This window comes from Morchella sextelata (assembly GCF_020137385.1).
Source record: "Morchella sextelata strain SCLS chromosome Unknown scls_10, whole genome shotgun sequence".
In the NCBI taxonomy this organism is placed as follows: domain Eukaryota; kingdom Fungi; phylum Ascomycota; class Pezizomycetes; order Pezizales; family Morchellaceae; genus Morchella; species Morchella sextelata.
Genome location: NW_025408625.1, coordinates 294,006 through 313,974, shown reverse-complemented (window position 1 = coordinate 313,974; position 19,969 = coordinate 294,006). Strand labels below are relative to the sequence as shown.

General features: G+C 48.8%; 5 protein-coding genes across 5 annotated transcripts; 4 read left to right on the top strand and 1 right to left on the bottom strand.

Moving 5' to 3' along the window:
* Nucleotides 1-912: 912 nt before the first annotated feature.
* On the top strand, nucleotides 913-5,326 carry H6S33_001064 (uncharacterized protein; the record flags this gene model as incomplete). Its single annotated transcript, XM_044832855.1, has 6 exons — nucleotides 913-1,319; nucleotides 1,381-1,625; nucleotides 1,672-1,848; nucleotides 1,912-1,936; nucleotides 1,997-2,569; nucleotides 2,632-5,326. 6 exons carry the CDS (start codon nucleotides 913-915, stop codon nucleotides 5,324-5,326), a joined length of 4,122 nt encoding a protein of 1,373 aa, XP_044694031.1.
* An 838-nt stretch (nucleotides 5,327-6,164) lies between these two features.
* On the top strand, nucleotides 6,165-7,343 carry H6S33_001063 (uncharacterized protein; the record flags this gene model as incomplete). Its single annotated transcript, XM_044832854.1, has 2 exons — nucleotides 6,165-6,428; nucleotides 6,480-7,343. 2 exons carry the CDS (start codon nucleotides 6,165-6,167, stop codon nucleotides 7,341-7,343), a joined length of 1,128 nt encoding a protein of 375 aa, XP_044694030.1.
* A 1,232-nt stretch (nucleotides 7,344-8,575) lies between these two features.
* On the top strand, nucleotides 8,576-9,409 carry H6S33_001062 (uncharacterized protein; the record flags this gene model as incomplete). Its single annotated transcript, XM_044832853.1, has 1 exon — nucleotides 8,576-9,409. The coding sequence occupies one exon, from the start codon at nucleotides 8,576-8,578 to the stop codon at nucleotides 9,407-9,409; it is 834 nt and encodes a 277-aa protein (XP_044694029.1).
* Nucleotides 9,410-11,068: 1,659 nt separating this feature from the next.
* Nucleotides 11,069-12,328, bottom strand: H6S33_001061 (uncharacterized protein; the record flags this gene model as incomplete). The annotated part of the gene is made up of 3 exons (XM_044832852.1): nucleotides 11,069-11,565; nucleotides 11,615-12,088; nucleotides 12,139-12,328. The coding sequence occupies 3 exons, from the start codon at nucleotides 12,326-12,328 to the stop codon at nucleotides 11,069-11,071; spliced, it is 1,161 nt and encodes a 386-aa protein (XP_044694028.1).
* A 6,111-nt stretch (nucleotides 12,329-18,439) lies between these two features.
* H6S33_001060 (uncharacterized protein) lies at nucleotides 18,440-19,939 on the top strand (the record flags this gene model as incomplete). Its single annotated transcript, XM_044832851.1, has 3 exons — nucleotides 18,440-18,742; nucleotides 18,807-19,239; nucleotides 19,560-19,939. The coding sequence occupies 3 exons, from the start codon at nucleotides 18,440-18,442 to the stop codon at nucleotides 19,937-19,939; spliced, it is 1,116 nt and encodes a 371-aa protein (XP_044694027.1).
* Nucleotides 19,940-19,969: the final 30 nt, after the last annotated feature.

Genomic DNA, 19,969 nt, shown 5'->3' with positions numbered 1-19,969 from the left:
ATGTAATACTACATGTAGTGCATGTAATCGACTCGACAAGGCCTGGAAATCTTACTACTCTACTGCGTATGTTTGTAGATCTATATTTCTGTAATCAGAATACTTTACGGATAAACTCTTAATACATAACGTAAGAATACTACTCCTTTCGAGTTTGGCTTTTCATGACTGGGACTTATGGCTGATTGTGTAGGTATTCTATTGGTGTACGTACTTTATGTAGACATGTACCGGGGGTTAACCATAAATACCGAGAATCTGATAAGATAAACACACCTATTTCACAGCAAGATTCTCTTATCAGATTCTTCGTATTTACCCTCAACGCCCGGTACATCTCCTAATATATAAAAGGTCAGGACGGAAAGAAATTTCGCAAATGGCGGGTATAAATGATTGGCCCCTAAGATCAGAGAGCCTAACCCTGCGCCCAGGCACCCTACATAGAACGTTAAGGGTGTACTGGAATATGCCGGAATTAACAGGCCTCAATAAGATGATTGTTCTGTTTACTCCGCCCGGGAAAGGACTTCCAATGGCAAAAAGGTCCCAGGCCGGAGTTGCAGGGAAAAGAGGAACATAAGGCTTTATTTCATTCACCAACCTGGTTTAAATTGATAATGAAATGGTTCCGGTTGGTAACAAACGGGAAAACCACTAGTATGTACATACATACATATGTATTTATCAATCATCTTTACAATACTCTGGTTACACCAAGTCGTGTGCACCATACATGCATCTGCGCCTAGACGGACAACGCATGGAATAGGTAGACAAGGCTGAAAGTTGAGTACCTACATGATCAGTAGGCAGCTCTGGTTTAACCTCTTTAACTCATACATCTTCACGACTTTCAACAATCTTTTCTATTCTTGCCATCGGTGGCGGATTTCAACAAAAATCCCTATCATGGAAGCGGTTGGCCTTGCAGCAAGTATCATTGCCATCATCCAGTTATCCAGCAAACTGGTCTCTATAACCTATAATTATATCAGCGACTCCCAAAAGGCACCAAGAGATGTCAAAAACCTAGCCAACGAGTTACACACCCTCGTAGGGGTTCTTGACAACCTAAAGGATTACTTAGACGAAAATCCTTCGTCCCCAGCTCTACAAAAGCTTGTAGGGAAGGGCGGGCCGATCCAAGTTTTTACCGAGGAGATGAATGCACTCTATCGCAAATTCAGTGCAATCGACTCTTCAAAGCTTACTGCGAAGCTTGGCTGGCCTCTCAAGGATAAGGATATCACGCAGACACTCTCGAGTATTGAGCGACATAAGACGGTTTTTATTTTTGCTATGAATGTAGATCAATTGTGAGCGGGTCTGGCTACCAGAATCCGGTCTTGAGGGTCATGCTGACATTATAATATTAAGATCATTATCAAGAGCGATAGAGGCTTATGTGATTGATATTGATGATGCAGTTAAATATATCAACGCCTGTATTCAGGGCACATCTTCCGCGGTGCAGGAGATCAAGGAGGACGTTAAGAACACAACTTCTACGGTTCAGGAGATCAAGGAGGATGTTAAGAATACAGCTGCTACGGTTCAGGAAATCAAGTCTGATGTGGGGGGTACCAATGTAGCTATTCAGGCTCTTCAGTCTACTCAAGACGGTAAGATGGCAGAACCGTCTACTTGATTTCACTAACCGGTCTTTAGCGGAAGATCGTATAAAGATATTGAACTGGTTATATCCAGAATCTTTCGAAACAAGGCACCTTGAAATCAGTGGAAGACGGCGGGAAAAAACCGGCGAATGGCTTTTAAAATCTGCCGAGTTTGTTGAATTTGTCAGAAATAATCAAAGTTCACCGATACTATGGGGGCACGGTATTCGTAAGTACATACGGCCCTCCTTTATAATACAAATGTTCATACTAATTAGGAATAATTATACAGCTGGTGCAGGCAAGACATTTTTGAGGTAACTTTACATAAAACCCTGTCTCCAAAATCAACTTCCTTGGCTTAACTGGGCTCTTAGCTCTGCAGTTATCGATCACCTCCAAACCGAGGCACGGAAAAACAATTATATGGTATCTTATATCTACTTCAACTACAAGGAGCAAAAGCAACAGAAACCCCTTCAGATCCTTGCCAGCTTGGTCAAGCAGCTTGCCTGTCAGACATCACAACTTCCCAGCTACATCGTTGACCTACACACCCGGCTCACAAAAGAAACTAAACAGCCTACTGAACAGGAATTATATTCCGCCCTGGTCTCAACTTTGAAAGCCTTTGGGCGAGTCTTCTTTGTTTTCGATGCTTTGGATGAATGCCATCAAACCGACCGACGGACAACTCTCTTACCATTGTTTCACCGCATGGTCGGAGAAAATCCGAGCATAAGGATTTTTCTAACGAGTCGACAACACCCCGAAGATATTCAGGCCTCGTTTGAGAAGTCAGCAAAGGTCGAGCTTCGAGCCAACGACGAAGATATAAAGCTCTATATTCAGCAGGAAATCAACGAAAACCCCCGGGCAAAGAGTCTTACTAGTAAAGGCGATCGCCTGAACACGATTATTTCAAAACTTACAAAGGCAGCAAATGGGATGTAAGTAGAGCAAAAGCCTTAATCAATTGACATATTCATATACTAACGGCGACTAAACTCAGGTTTCTACTAGTACACTTCCATATTGATCTCATCTGTCAACAGACAACACCCAGAAAACTCATGGCTGAGCTTGAGAGGCTTACACTCGATGGCTCGAGACCAGAAAGCAATCCCTTGGATCCCACCTATAATAGAGCTATAGAATCGATCCGTTCTCAGCCCGCAAATTTTGAACTGGCAAAAAGTGTCTTTACCTGGCTCGTGAAGGCTCAGAGAACTCTTTCCCTCGACGAGCTTCAAATTGCGGTATCTATGGAACCCGGTATCCGTGAGCTCGAAGAAGCTGATTTGCCAAACAAAAAGACTCTTCTCGATGCTTGTGCTGGGTTAGTGATAATTGATGAGAAAAGCGGGATAGTGCGTCTTGCGCATTACACAGTTCAGGAATATCTATTGAGAGTCCTTCTGATTCCTGAGGAGGCCAATCTATATATTGCCACATCTTCTATATCATTTCTCATGCTCGATATATTCGGTGGTAAGGCTAACGTCAACTGGCCTGAATATGATATATTCGGTCGTAAGGCTAAAGTCAATTACTGGGAATATGATGACTTTGGTAGTAAGGTTAAAGTCAACAGGAAATATAAGATCTCCGGTTCAGAGACTATCTTCCAATGGCCCGAACATGATTCTCCCTTCTTAGAGTATGTAGTCATGCAGCTACCATTCCATCTAAGGCATTGTGATGAAAAGTCGACAACGGAACCCATCCTTAAGCTCTTCGGAGACCAGAAGAGGGTTGAGTTTTATTCGCGGACAAGAAATCTTTATCTCAAAGCTCGCATGGGAACGGTGTATGGTTGGTCCTACGGCGCACCTATACCTAAACAATCGCAATTGCAGTTGTTATCCATAATAGGTCATTTCTCAGCGCTTCGAATTGTCCTCGAACAAAAGGATGATGTCATGACAAGATGCGATAAATATCATGGATATACCGCACTGCATTATGCAGTGAATGAAGCACATATTGAAGTTGCCCGACTGCTCATCGATCATGGTGCAGATGTCTCCGCGAGGGACTCAGGCCAAAAAACACCGCTGCATGAGGCACTGGAGAGGGGACACCTGGAAATAGCTCGACTACTCATCGATCATGGTGCAGATGTCTCCGCGAAGAGCTCATACCAAAGTACACCGCTGCATGAGGCAGCCGAGGAGGGATACCTGGAAATAGCCCGACTACTCATCGATCATGGTGCAGATGTCTCCGCGAGGGACTCAGGCCAAAGAACACCGCTGCATGAGGCAGCGGAAAGGGGACACCTGGAGGTCGCCCGACTGCTCATCGATCATGGCGCAAATGTCTCCGCGTCCACGAGTGGCTGGACAAATGGCACACTACTGCATGTGGCAGCGGCAATGGGACACCTGGAGGTCGCCCGACTACTCATCGATCGTGGTGCAGATGTCTCCGCGAGGGACTCAGGCCAAAGAACACCGCTGCATGAGGCAGCGGTAATGGGACACCTGGAACTAGCCCGACTGCTCATCGATCATGGTGCAGTTGTCTCCGCGAAGGACTCAGGCCAAAAAACACCGCTGCATGAGGCAGCGGTAATGGGACACCTGGAGGTCGCCCGACTGCTCATCGATCATGGTGCAGATGTCTCCGCGAAGGGCTCAAGCCAAAGAACGCCACTGCATGGAGCAGCGAAAAGGGGACACCTGGAAATAGCCCGACTGCTCATCGATCATGGTGCAGATGTCTCCGCGAAGGGCTCATACCAAAAAACACCGCTGCATAAGGCACTGGAGAGTGGACACCTGGAAATAGCTCGACTACTCATCGATCATGGTGCAGATGTCTCCGCGAGGGACTCAGACCAAAAAACACCGCTGCATGAGGCAGCCGAGGAGGGATACCTGGAAATAGCCCGACTGCTCATCGATCATGGTGCAGATGTCTCCGCGAAGAACTCAGAACAAGAAACACCGCTGCATAAGGCACTGGAGAGGGGACACCTGGAAATAGCTCGACTACTCATCGATCATGGTGCAGATGTCTCCGCGAGGGACTCAGACCAAAAAACACCGCTGCATGAGGCAGCCGAGGAGGGATACCTGGAAATAGCCCGACTGCTCATCGATCATGGTGCAGATGTCTCCGCGAAGAACTCAGAACAAGAAACACCGCTGCATAAGGCACTGGAGAGGGGACACCTGGAAATAGCTCGACTACTCATCGATCATGGTGCAGATGTCTCCGCGAAGAACTCAGACCAAAAAACACCACTGCATCAAGCAGCGTACCGGGGATACCTGGAAATAGCCCGACTGCTCATCGATCATGGTGTAGATGTCTCCGCGAAGAACTCATACCAAAGAACACCGCTGCATGAAGCAGCGGAAATGGGACACCTGGAGGTCGCCCGACTGCTCATCGATCATGGTGCAGATATCTCCGCGAGGGACTCAGACCAAAAAACACCGCTGCAACTAGCAGAAATGGGGCGGAGTTACCAAACGTTTCGCTTTCTGGAAAGTTGTGTTGAACGCTTACCCGTATCCACAAAGTGCCTTGTTCATGATACACAGCATAATTCCACCAGAAAGCGGGAACGTCCAGAAGAATCCGAGCAGTTAGAAGCTCGCAAACGACGCGCGTTACTTGAAAACAGACCAAGTCTCGAAGGCCAGTCCAGTGATACACTTCCCTCGATAGACAGCGTTATGGACATGGGTTTGTGATCAACGAATATATATAGGCGGGGGCGGGGCTGTTGTCTGTGTGGGGTGGGGGGGATTATGATTCCTATCTGTTTTCGTTATCGGAGGCTGGAGTGGCACTATGGGATTTTGGAAGGAGTATTGATGCGAGGATCTTTGTTTTCTTCTTTTCGAATTTCTTCTTCCTTTCGAATTTCTTCTTCTTTTCGAATTCCTTCTTCCTTTCGAATTTCTTCTTCTTTTGATTTTATTCGTATTTCGTCGTTACACTCTTCTTTTTTCCTTCATGGACTGGCGCATTTGTTCTGGGTATGGATCTATATCTCTTGGGTTATAAAAACGCGTTCTCTCTCCTTTCTTTCTACAGTACTTACCAAATTGACTCATAAAATTCGGTGATATTATATAAAGGATGCGATGTAACTGATCAAGTCCCTTAGACGGCTTACTATGATTATAAATACTAAACTTCTACGAAGATTGAAAACACTGGGAATATGTTATGATATCTATTATCTATCGATAAACTACTTCTAAGACCCCGTTTTGCTATTTGATATGTCACAACATAATATCACGGGTTCGATCCAATCACAGAATCTCACTCGAGCAACCAATCACTTGCAACCCTGCGGTTGCCTCATTCACCACCAAACTCGAGCCTCATAATGGCCTCCCTAGAGTAGGTCACCACATGCAGAGCACAACCCAAACAGACTTACACTATAGCTACAGCATCCTACATCGACCCAAATTGCAACCCCCAGCCATACATTAAGCCTCATCCTTGGCACGCCCACCACCACCACGGTCCACCCACCGCCCTCGACCACTCACTCCACCACCCTCCACCACCACAATGTCCACCCGCAAGCGCCCGCCCCCAAACCCCCTCGACCCCGACTCCGACTCCGACACCAGCAGCCCCCCCACCAGCAAGAAGCGCCCCTTCCAGCAGAAGCCCCCCCCAACCACCACCACCACCACCACCGCACCTCCACCGCAGGCCGCCAACGCCGCCTCCAACGACGAAGATGACGAAGACGACTACATGAACATGACCATCGCCGAGCCCACCCTCCCCGAAACATTCTCGCAGCGCAAGAAGCGCCTGCAACTCGAAGTACCCCCTCCCCCCCTCCCCTCCCACCACCACCACCACTAATACCCCCAGGCCGAAACCCGCGCCCGCCCAAAATCCAAAGCCGAGCTCGCAGCACTCGAAAAAGCCAACCGCGACGCCGCCCTCGCAAAGTCCCTCCTCGACACCCAAACACCCAACAAGGGCCTGCTGATGATGCGCAAGATGGGCTTCACGCCCGGGTCCGCCCTCGGCGCCCCCACCGCCAGCACCAACACAGCCAGACTAGAGCCCATACCCGTCACGCTAAAAGAAGACCGCACCGGCATCGGCCACGCGTCCGCGCAGCGCGCCAAGCTCGCCGCAACCGCCCCTCCCACCACCACCACCACCACCGCCGCCGCGCAGCTCTCGCCCGAAGACTACCGCGCGCGCGTCGCAGAAGAGCAGGAAGAGCGCCGCCGCGAGGCGCAGCTGGTCGCTGCCCAGAAGCTGGCCGAGGAGTTTGAGTGCGAGCGCTCTGGCAGCAGCGTTGGTACACGCGCGGTGCCGCTACGGAGTATCAATGTGCTGTGGCGCGGCCTGGTGAAGCGGCGGGAGGAGAAGGAGCGCGAGAGGCGGATGAGGTATGATCTGCTGCAGAGCCTGGACGCGCCGCGGCTGCCGGGGTATGATCGCGACTGTGAGCTGGATGAGGTTGATAAAGCGGCGTTGGGGATCACGGTGCCGGGGCTACGGCGGCCGGCAGGGACGGTGGTGGTGGAGGATGAAGGGGAGGAGGGGGATGAGGTGGATGAAGAGTTGGAGAGGGAGGAGGCGAGGAGTGCGGGGGAGAGGGTGGCGGCGTTGTGTGAATACCTCAGGAGGCAGTATAGGTATTGCTTTTGGTGTAAATGTAGATATGAGGATGAGGAGATGGAGGGGTGTCCGGGCGTTGAGGAGGACCTGCATGGATAGTCAGGTAGTTAATTGGAAATGGAGCGTGTACGATATTAGCTATTGTTTCTTTAGGGGTTAATAATTGAGCGGATTGGGATTCTTTAGAGGGGTTATCGGTAGTCGAAATTCAAAGTTACTAATATCCAAAAAAAAAACATGGGCCTAGTCTGACCAAGCACCACACACAGCCGAGTGATCCACCATGACCCACCACCCATCCCCATCCCCATCCCCACCCCCACGCCCGTCCCTAACCCGCCCCCCACCCTTCAGAAGCCCCCAGACCCTCCTTGACACGCGCAGCCACGCCAACCAGGCATCCAGGCATCCAGCGCAAAAAGAAATTTACCCCAGGTGAGATTCGAACTCACGACTTTCGCATAGCTGCATACAAGTTACCCCTTTCGGAGATGTTACTTTGTATAAGAACGACACGCTAACCGCTGCGTCACGGGGGTATCCAGATGCCTGTCTGGCGCAGAGGTGCTATTTGAACGAGCAGAGTGCTTGGCTGCAGCGGAGGCGGGCGGTTAATTAACTGCGGTTATCAGGTTTGGTGCGCATGTTAACATTCCAGAGCTGCTGACATAGTGACGACCCCGCGGTGGAACTCCGTGTGGAGAGGGATCGTTGGTATCACCGCCACGCCGCGAACTACAAATATGGCCGCAACACTGCGATGTCGCTGGATGGAGAGGTTGGGGATTGAACAATTATTGAAGCTGCGGATTAAGCTGTGAAGTTCTTCGCTTCCGCTTTTATCGCCCATTGAGCTACACAATAAGCTAGCAGCTACTTACTTACTACATGTAGCTATGCTCACGATCCTTACAGAGCAGCTGTGTCCCAAAATAGCCCCAGCTCTCACGAACCTGCATACTCCCCCACAATCCCACACCGAAACTCCTACAGACTCTGACTCTGACTCTGACTCTGAGAGCAACTAGCCAGCTAAAGATCTCGTTTACGCACAAAAACATGGGAGCTGGCTTCATCCCCACTGCAGCCCCCCGACGACAGGGACAGAACTGCATGAACTGCATGAATCCCCACTGAAGCTCTCCGACGAAGGGGACAGCTATGAGTCAATTGCAGTTCTACGCTAGGTCTTTGGGAGAGAGAAAGAAAGCATAAATACCGAGTCCATTGAGCAGACAGACGAGCAGAACAGCAGGCAAACAAGCAATTGCGCAAGCAGACAAAGGACTCATCTCTCTCCCCACACACACACACACACACCCCCCGCAACAATGACCTCTCCCCCCGCTCCCGCCCCCGACCACTGGTCCTCCGCCTCATACACCCTCACCGCCCCCTTCGTCCCCCTCCTCACCACCCGCCTCACCGCCCTCCTCGCCCCCCTCCCCACCGACACAATCCTCGACCTCGGCTGCGGCGACGGCGTCCTCACCGCCCAGCTCTCCCACCAATGCAAACACATCGTCGGCCTCGACGCCTCCCCGTCCATGCTCGCCACCGCGCAGCAGCAGTACTCGACGAGCAACACGACCTACGAGCACCTCGACTGCCGCTACCTCAAAGCCTTCGCGCAGCGCCACGAGCAGCGCTACACCAAGATCTTCTCCAACGCCGCCCTCCACTGGATCCTCCGCGACCCGGAGACACGAGCGGATGTGTTCCGCGGCGCGTTCGAGCTGTTGCAGCCCGGGGGTGTGTTTGTCGCGGAAACCGGCGCGCACGGTAACGTGGCGGAGGTGCACACGGCGCTCATCAGCGCGCTGGTGCACCGCGGGGTTGATGTTGGGGCGGCGGTTGCGGCGTCTCCGTGGTACTTCCCGACGGAGGAGGGGGTGCGGGCGTTGTTGGTTGGTGCCGGATTTGCCGTTGAGGCTGTGGAGACGGAGTTGCGGCAGACGGTGCTGACGGAGGTGGAGGGCGGGGGCGTGGAGGGGTGGGTGAGGTTGTTTGGGGAGAGCTTTTTGAAGGCCGTGGGGGAGGGGGAGAGGGAGGCGGTGGTGAGGGAGGTTGTGAGGGTGTTGGAGGCGGTGGGGAGGAGGGAGGAGGGTGCGATGGCGGTGAATTATGTGAGGTTGAGGTTTGTGGCGAGGAGGCCGGTTGAGTAGGGGGGTTTGTAGAATAGTTGAATAAAAGCTTTTTATATATAGGGGAGTGATATATAGCGCGTAGTTCCAAAATCATCTAGTTCTAACCTGTAGACTCATTAACAGTGACACACCCAGTAAAGAATCTTGACACTTCTAGACCTTCAATAGCACGCATCCACTCGTAAACACCCAATCTACACCGTTCCAAGTCCCAGTAACGGCATTCCTGTCCGCTGCATGGAAAACTCCTTAGCCAAACCGAGTGAGAACCTATGACCTCCCACCCTAACCCAACCCACATCCCATCTCTACCCAGCAGCTAACGCCCGATATATACATGTAGTACTTTCAATCGTAGTTAGTAAACCTCCGACTAAAAGCCTACATAACGCGCACATCAAAGCCCGTATGTGTGATAAACACGGTCACAAATTCTCACTCGACCGCCTGCGCCTAGCTTTGGTGCTACACCGTCTACGGCTTACACACAGTACACTCTCTTACTGCGACCCATATACATGTACATGTAGTATCACACGTTCCGCCTCAAGATGCTTACATATATACACTTAGTACCCTCGTAATTATAACAGAGCCAGACAGAAATACGTTGTGTATCCACAGCATATAAATTAAAAATAGCCCCCGACCCAGAACTAGAAAAGGAGATGGTCACTTCCGCCTGATCTCCTTACGCTCGGTGTACGTTTATTAGTTGAAGTTTTTAATGTATACTATTCCCGGCACCCCGCCTCTGCAGCTGCGACTACAGATCAGCACGTTGCCGACAACTCCCCGGCCCCGGAGACTGACAGTACTTCTTGTACGTACCCCAGGACCATGCAACCTGGCCCTGAATCGACCATATCCATCTGCAGCGCTACATCCGCCCCCCCCCCCCCCCCCGCCCCCCCCAATACGCCCCGCTTCGGCACTCCGTGAAAACTACTCGTAGCAAGGTGTACATATCTTCACCTATCCACCCCCCTCTAGCTAGCTCTACTAATTATGAGTCTCCCTTTATGCATGCTTCCTACGGATCCGTTTCTCCGCACTAGTCCCCTCGGGTCCGTCATTGCCCCATGTCTTATTTCGTGCTCATCGGTGACCACGTCCCTATGTAGACAGGTTACTTGGGCTCTGCTTCGCGGTAATTCCTGCCGGGCTTCACGGATTCTCACTCGCGCTCTTTTTTCTGCTGATTACTATCGTCGTAGGGGCTGGTTACATGCTGTTTTTTTTTTCGCGTGATGGGCGAGTGAGGGCTTATGATTAGCATAGTATCAAGACTGGGATGGTGCATCGGCACAGGAATCCTTTTTTATTCGCTTTTGCAAAAGCTTGTGGTACAGGCACTCGAAATTCAAGCCCGCATTCACTCCTGAATCTTCCCGCCCCTCCAACGGAATCCCGCAGCATCGCAGTTGAGTAAATCCTTTTCAATTCCCTCCCGCTCTTCCTCTCACAACAGACGGTATCACTAACCACCACAACAGCTATACAAAGCACAAGAAACAACAACCAATAACATAAAGAAGAATAAAAATAGAAGAAAACAATGAAAAGAAGAAAAAAACAGGAGGAAAAAAGTAATAACACAAAAAGGTTATATTAGCTACTGTGCGCCTCCCCCCTCCCCCCTCCCCCCGGCCCCCGGCCCCCGCCCCCAAACGTCAATTACTCCTCCTCATCCTCCCCCAGCTCCGAAATAACCTTCTCCACAACCTGGATAAGCTCTGAGATACCCGGCCTCTCACTCGGCTCCACCTTCAGGCACATCCTGACCACCTCCTTCACGCTCTCGCTGACCTTCTTCTGCCCCGGCTTCCTGCCGCCGAGGCGGCCTTCCTCCGGGAATGTGTAGCTCCCTGAGCAGACTGCGAGCGCGAGACTCCCGCCAGACTCCTCGGTGGCTAGCTCGAATGGGGAGTGGCCGTATAGGGCACAGTACAGGGTGCACCCCATTGACCAGATGTCAACCTTGTCGTCGAGGACGGAGCCGGTCTTGACGTCAAAGAGCTCAGGGGCACGGTAGGGCATTGTAGAGTTCTCGGCGGCCGAATCTTGGACGGAGAGGGCGAGGGTGCGGGAAGTGATTGGTGTTGGCGAGGGAGTCAGGGAGCCAAAATCCATTAAGATGGGGGTTAGGCCGTCATCATCAATCATCACGTTACCTGTTGTCTTATTAGCGGTGTAGCAATGGGGGGATATTCTGTCACTAACCAGGTTTGATATCACGATGCGCATACGCCCTAATATCACCCTCTTGCCCGCCCTCCCTCTGGCTCCGCACTTCACTTGACATCAACGGCTGCGCGCCCTCCTCCTCCGCGCCCTCAACTCCTCCCCCAACTCTCACGCCAGGCTCCTTAAGCCTATGCTGATGCAGCGCCTTTAGGCCCTTACACACCCCCAAGAACAACCTCATCAGCTTCCCCTCGGGGAAGACCGTATGGTTGATCAAGTTTGCATTAATCGCATCCTGCAGATTCCCCCTCCTAAAGTACGGTAGCAAGATATACACCGTCTTCTGCGTGCCATCATCCTCGCTGTCGCGCCCAATCATCGTGGCCCCGCTGCGGCCCGAGTCGGTCGTGATGGTGTAGTCAATCGACTTGATTATGTTTGGGTGCGAGAAGAGCTTGTAAGCTTCGACCTCCTTCATTGCGCGCTGGACGGACTCCTGACCGAACGGGCCTGCGAGGTGTTAGCTTTGAGGGGCGGAGGGAGAGCGCGGGGAGAGTTACAGCGGATCTTCTTGAGGGCGTAGAGGGCGCCGGAGGTGTCTTGCACGAGGTAGACATACGAGAACCCGCCCTCACCGAGCAGCCGAAGTATCTTGAACGAGCGGTGGTTTATGGTTAGGTTTGGCGACGATGGGAAGCATGACATGCACGTTGTCATGGAATATACGAGATCGAGGAAGTATTGTGTCATTTTGGCGGTCTGGAGCTATGTGGTATGAAAGGTATGTGAATCTGTCTTTTATTTCCCCGCGCAGCGGTGGTGGTGAGCTAGATAGCTAGAAAGATGAGTGAATGGGTCGTTGAATAGGTATTATTGCGATGCAGTGAGAGCTGTCAGGGTATGGTAATGGTGAATTGTAGGCAGGTACTGTGGTGTTGTGGGCTTTGGGATGGGATTGGCGGTTGTGGGAAGCTTTGTTTCCGGCAGAAAGAGAGACATAGCCTCATGGCCGCGTTTGCGATGGAGCTTGGTATCACGTGACGTATTATATAATGCGCTATTTATAGATCTGTGCTGAATGTGTCCAGCTATGAATATTGGTATGTAAATCTGGCTTTTGAAGGCTTAGTAGGGAGAATGTGGCTAATTGTTTTCATAACTCAAGGTGGTTCTAATTAGCTAAACCAACGACGTTTAGCATCTGGCGTATGCTTGAATCTTTCAGACTCCTCTAGCTACCAGGTGGGAATGCAACCGTCCGCCTCACTTCAGGTCTTGATTGTAAGAAGCTCAAAGGCCTAATTGACTTCTGGCTTTTATGGCAAACCAAACAAAAGATGCGTTGATGAATACAAGGATTAAGAGATATTAACAAAGATGAGCCCGCAATACGCACACAGTTATGAATCGCAACTTCTAGTCGTGGTACTAGCTATAGTAAAGAACAACGGTCCTACAGGAATTAGAATCCTTAAAAAAAAAAGAACTCTATTATGGCCGGAAAGTAGCGGAGAAAAGACAGTTTTCAGAGTTATATCTCAAGTTGGTCCGAGACACGCCTATTAAGCCTTCTTTAAATAAAGCCAGCACTTGGGATGGGCGAATTTCGATTCTGCTGTGCAAGCAATAACTACAATAATCTTTGAATTCAATTATTCGTGATCATACTATCTCACTCATCGTTTTTAGTCTACGTGACGATGTCGAAAAAGCACCAGATCATGTTTGCTCTGTTATCCGGCCTTACAGCAAGGAGGGAAGAAGACATATAAGCCAAGGGATCCTGGATACCTTACATCGGGACTATAAAATTTCATTCCGCAGTGGTTAAACTAGTCTTGCTAGTCAGTGTTCGAGAAGCTTGGCATAGGAAGAAATTTGGGTCTACATCCTCAGTCCACAACGCTCTATTTGTTCCAAATTATGATGATAGGAAGAGAAAAGGAGGAAAACTAATTAGCAGTACGCAGCCCCTTGCATGGCTCTATTAACAGAACATCTTTCCACACCCCTAAGATCTCTTTCTACAACTAATCTCGCCAAATTACCTCGTATATCATCGTTTCACGATTAACCTTCTCCTGAGATCCACTCATGATCATGGATCAATCGGATAAACTACCACGATAATTTGCATTATCTCTGGAGTTTTCCCCGTCATACCTCCTTCCTTGCTTGACCAACTGGGAGATTTCTGTTGCGCCTTGCCATCAAGGTTATGCTATTTAGACTTCGTCTAGAAAATCCAAGTGACCAACTATGATATCCACTTTATGGATCATCAGATCTCACTCGTCTATTGTTAGGACGTACAGCCATGTCCGCAAAGGTTTTACACCCTACTTAAAATCAAGAATTACAACAAATAAAGTATCTTGCGATCTCCCTCAGTACGGAAATACCTAACTATAAATCTTTTTTTGTCGTTCATTTCCCGCTGTTGATATCACGAGTTGAGCTCGGCCTCGATGATCCCCGGGTGCCAAAACTTTGCGGACACGGCTTTACGTTGCTTGGCATGCATGGTCAAACACAAAAACTGAACAGCATTTCATAAAAGAGGGTGGCCAGCTGTGGGTCATGCTGTACTTCGTCGTGGTACTTGATTGTCATGGCAGAGTTAGGTTTCTCTAGCCCCTCTTACCCTCGCCTTGCCCCGCCCCGTTAAGTATTACTTCCGGGCCACTGACAGTTGTGTGGGCGAGCGTGGTCTAGTGGTAGACAGCTCGTCTTGCTACACCGAGTGGGTTGAGTCCCCATGACCATCAGTAGGTCATGGGTTCAATTGAATTCCAGGGGCGGGAGTGATGCTGTGGGGTGTATATTATATACCGGGAAATGGAGCACAATATACCGGACTGTTGATCCCAAGAGTCCGCGAATTGAGCCCATAGCCCCGCGAAGGGTATCCAGCCAGAGCATCACTTTTTGTAAACTCTGGCCCGTAACTGCAGCTTGATTATCTTAGCATCTCGCTCATAATTTGGTCTCCCTCTCTGGGTCGGTTTAGCGAAACTTTTCTCAAACCATATTCTTTTATAGTATAGTGGAAGCCATCCCGTGGATATTCTTGAAGGTTTGTAGGTGTTCAAATATGGTCACTCCCCCAGGGGGAGTCTACAGATTTGTGGTGAGCTGTTTCTATGCAAGATCTGTAATTTATCTTCAAGGCTTCAGGTTTGAACATCTTCAGAATATCCACGGGATGGCTTCCAGTACCTAGATAGATATGAAATATGGCAAATTCATTGGTGTATTTACTTACAGTACACAGACTCTAATAACAGAACCAAAGTTAAAATAAGTCGATTGATCTATCAGCTAGTTCTCAACCTGGCTCAAGTAAGTGGTTTGTGTCTGTTGGTACTGGCTTCTTCAAGCATCATTCCCGGACACTGCGCCAGACATATACGGGCTACCCGTCAGATTCAATACAATTTATTGGAACCCCAGCAACATAAGATCCTGGCTTCAAAGCAGGGGTGGGAGTAGTGGTTGAGATAATACCACAACCCCCACTATACTTTTCATAAAAGCTAATTGTTATAGCTAACTGATTGTTTTTTTCGCGGGGAGGGGAATATCAGACAGGGTTGTGGGGGAAGTGGGTATGATATTGAGAAATAATTGGAGGGATCCGTAAGGTTTGGGCGAGTGAACTGAATGTACCAAACATAATGTCAAGCTGTGTAGAAATATGCGCTCGCCCTGCATATATATATAAAGTCGAGTGTCTAAACAAGGATGCCTGCATATAAATTTTGTTGGATCCTAAGAGTGTGATTCTAGCGGATTAATACATGTAGTCATCATACTTTGTCACCAATAAAAGCCGAGACAGATGAGTTTCCTAATAGATCATATCCTTATAGCGACCATGCTTCATGACATAAGGCGCCTCAAGCAACTGTCGTATCACCTTAGCCAACAAATGGGCTGGTAACTTCCTAGAGGTAGAAGAAAACTCTTACGTGGCGATAGGAGTGTTGCCAATATAAGTGACGACTGTAAAATCTTATGAGATAAATCTTATGAGATAAATCTTATGAGATAAATCTTATGAGATAAATCTTATGAGATAAATCTTATGAGATAAATCTTATGAGATAAATCTTATGAGATATTGGTTAATCGAGTCGTGAGCTTGCGTTAAGTATTGATATCTTGGTGGCCGAAGGGCCTAATAGATCTAGAGTTATCTCAATAGCCACTAAACCCAGGTATCAGATGCAGTATCCACGCCATCTGAGAACCCGACGAGACATGCGGGAAAAGACGAATAGCCCTTATAAATTCTATCATTTTGATATCTTGTCAAGATTTTCCATGATCTTTAGTCTCTGCCGGCAAGGTCTTTATCGACGGGTTATGCGGTTAAGAGACTTGACATATGTGTCGCCAATGCTGATAGTACCGATGAGTTCAAGATTGTTTGGCTTTCACTTCAAATTTGTCCCTTACTGTGTACCGTTGTCGTGGCCGTAAGGCCTTATAATATAACATCGTCCGATCTTTGGTGAAAATATATATTCAATCAATATCCAGCGGTTCCTTTCATATAACGTCCGCCAAACGAAAACATTTCTTGGGGACCTGAATCAACTATATATAACTTTCGCAATTAACTTAATCATGACTTCCTTATAAACTTTTCCGAATATTCGTATGGTAATTATGGATAGGCTTAGGGGCGGTAATGATAATTATGGGGATTTTAGTGCTGGACGAATCCCTTCCTCTGTCTAAGGTCCCAAGGCGTTGCCAGAAAGTCTCGGCGACCCGGAAAATTCTCTGAGTGGTCAGAAAGAATATTTCCCAAATAAAAAAGAGTAGAGTCCAGTCCAGATCATAATGGTGAACTCAAGTGATATGAGTAGGAAGCAGCAAAGGGTGGGTGAATGGACAGTTCTTAACGACCTGCCCAGAGTTGCCTGCGCCCGACAAGAACCAACAATGTATGTATTACAGCCAGATACCTGCGTGGAGCTACTGTAGCATTATTACCTGCCATAGAGTACTGATGGTACTGGTACCATTGGAAATTGGTTTGTACTCGGGGCTCCATGGACTGCAGTATCATTCGTTCAAAAGCCAATTCAACGGTTCTGAGTCAAAAGCCTTATGACACTAATAGTGCAAAGCTTGACACCGTTATCTATCTCTAAAGGCACACACATCGCGGATATGTAAATCTCCAAGCTCCCAACGGCGGCTGAACATTGAACTTCGAGATGGGGGTTTGCCTTACTCAATGCAGCTAATACGGTTTAGAGCCTCATCGCGCTAAAGAAAAATGCGGGTTCGTAGCGGGACATTACGTCACTACATGGGAGAGCTCGCCAACCACAGAGAAGACTCGCATTTCTTCGTTTCTTGAGCGCCGATAGAAGTTCGAGCAGCGAATGAGAGATAAACCACCATCACCACCATGATCATGCAGGGTTCGCAAGGGTTATTTGTTTGACCGGTCCCACAGTGGGGTCCACCCGAGGATAACCTATCATCGACGTCGCGCGCCATCAGTAATCACTCGATCTCGCCGAAATCCTTGGCAGCAATCGACCGGCATGCTCGCACCTTCTGCTTTTGTTTTTTGCAGTTGGCTGCCTGTTGGAAGCTCTTGGACGTTGAGGTTGAGTTCATGCATGTCTCATGCATCTCCATTTGTCAGCGTTAGCTGGAGCCTCATAAAATACGAGTGAACTTACGTCATTGTGGGTTTTGACAGATTTTCCCCTCCGCTTTGCGCCGGAGATAACTAGAAACGAATCTCCGGATGCGGAACACCTGCTGTTAAAGAAATATGTTCCTGGAGGAGTGCACGTGTTTAAGGTGTGTAGTTAAATGCTCCTCTCCTCTCAGGTAGAGAGAGACCTTGGTGAGTGAAAGTACCCCGGGTGAACTGCTCAGTCGTGTTCCTATCAAAAACCGGCTACCTTAACATCCGGGCAATTCGCAATTGGGAGGTCAACTGCAGTAATCAAAGTTAGGGTAATCTGTCTGTCAGTCTACCCCTCACCCATACAGTCAGAGTTATACAAGCAGGTGAAGTGTGTTCGTATCGTATCTGCAGGCATCAATCTAGTACTATGGGTTCTCCAATTGATGATGCATTCAATTCTGAACACGGAACCCGGACGGACAGAAAGTCCGGACAACATTTCATGCACCACCGGACTTTAGTTAACAAACTCCAACCACGACATGTGTTCTTTGTTCTTGGCAGCAGAACATCCATGTTCGGAATCAAGGACTTCCGAATACTTTTGCTCCCCGGCGATGTGACTGACGGCATGGATTCTTTTGAAAACACTCAGGAATGCTCGCGTGCTCGACTACAACTGGTGAGTTTTGTGAGGGATCTAGGGTGGAGATGTCCGAAGATCCCGGTACTCTGTTCTGTTAGAGTACATATCCGCAGTTAGAGTATTCGGGTTGACTACATGTAGGTAAAATAGACCGTTATTACTCACAAGATCTGCTGTTAAGACAGTGCTGATATTTCTAATCAGTGATATGGTGTCGGTTCTTGGTTGGGCTTCCGAGGCGTAAGAGATGTTTGTTAGTAAATGGTTAGACTAACACATGATCGCCTATTCATACTTGTGTGCCTCCATTTCTTCCTCTTTGTTCTTCCCTTTCCCTCTTCCTCTCAGTGCCTTTCATTTCTCTCTTGTCACCATCTTTTGCAGAAAATAGGGACTGCGGTTTATATATACAAACTAGGGCTCATTACCAATCACGTCACCAGAGGCACCAGAGACTCGAGAGGACCCCGTGATTCAATCAACATCTTTGCCTATTGTTTATGCAAATATTTCTTCATATCTCTAAATAGCCACAGTACGGTGACCATTGAAGATGGACGCCTTCCTTGAACCGGTGATAGTATTTAGCATTCTAACTGCTGGAGTCATATTTAACCGCCGCCGCTCAACAGTTGTTCGTGATCAGAGAGATGGATCATGGTCACCAAGTTCCACATCCTCGTCAGAGGGGCTACTGTCAGGACCAGTAGTCGAGGCGCAATGGAGAGAGCGCAAATTTCTGGGGAAGAAGGTTCGCAGCAGGAATACCATACGCTGGAAAAACAGCTTTGTTTCGAGGATATTAAGAAAGTTTCCCTTTTTGGTTGAGGTTTGGTACTGGGGACTAGTTTACTGGGTGAGTACAACCATACTTCCCGGAGCGGGTGATGATGTGTGATCTTATCTAACAAGAAGCACAGACCTATCAACTCGCCCGCGCCTTCAGCGCCGTTACTCTACAGACCGACACTGTCGTAGCTGCCCGTGAGCATGCGTTATCACTCATTCGCCTCGAGCAGCGCCTCAACATCTTCTTGGAGCCGGCCATTCAGGCGTACTTCCTTCCCAGGCCAATGCTGTTAAAGACTATCAATATGATCTACTCTTTTATCCATATTCCGGGGACAATTACGTTCCTGGCATGGCTATACCACTATGCACCTACTTCACTGTTTGAGGCGAGAAGGAGAACATTGGCGGTGTGTAACTTGATGGCATTTGTGGTCTTTACGGCATGGCCATGTATGCCACCTAGGTTGCTCCCAGAGGAGGATGGATTCTCGTTTGTGGACACTGTACACGCGGGGAAGGTGGCAAGTGTGTGGACCACGAATAAATTCTGTAATCAACTTGGTGGGTTCTTTTCCCACTTTTTTTTCCTTTCGTATTGCATAGAGAAGAACCCTCACTACGCCTGGGGCGTTATATTCCCCTCTTTGAGAATTTCTCGCATTTGGAGTTTCCCTTTTAGAGCAGGCCGGGTCTCGGGTTGGAGGGAATGCAGGACAAGAAGCTCAGGAAAGCCACTTTGGCAATCAGAAGCTCGGAAGATTGTCTTATCCCTTTAGTCTGAGACATACAACGTCTTTTCAAGGGATTACCGGGGAGAGAAAAACTCGATTTTCTCCGTGATTTGTCATGATGTCAGACATTTATTAACAAATTCTCTGTAGCTGCGATGCCTTCGCTTCATTTTGGATATTCGTTCGTAATTGGGCTTACAATTGCGACAATGCCACCAACTTCTTCGCTCCATGTCAACAAGTTGAGGAGACGGATCATACTAGTTGTCGCAGGAATGGCATACCCAACAATCATCCTCGTGGCTATTTTGGCAACGGCGAATCATTATATCCTCGATGCCGTGGCTGGATTCTTCGTGGCGCTCATCGGATGGCATATCAATGGCATTCTCTTGAATCTCTTGGTAATCGAGGACTGGGCATTTTATTTCTTGAGAGTCCATAAGCCTGCAAGAGAGGCAGATCTCGATGGTGCCCAGATTGTCATCGATAAAGGAGATGATGAAGAGGATTGGTGGAGGAAGGCTTAATATTTGTATTATTTTTGGATTGGGCTGAGC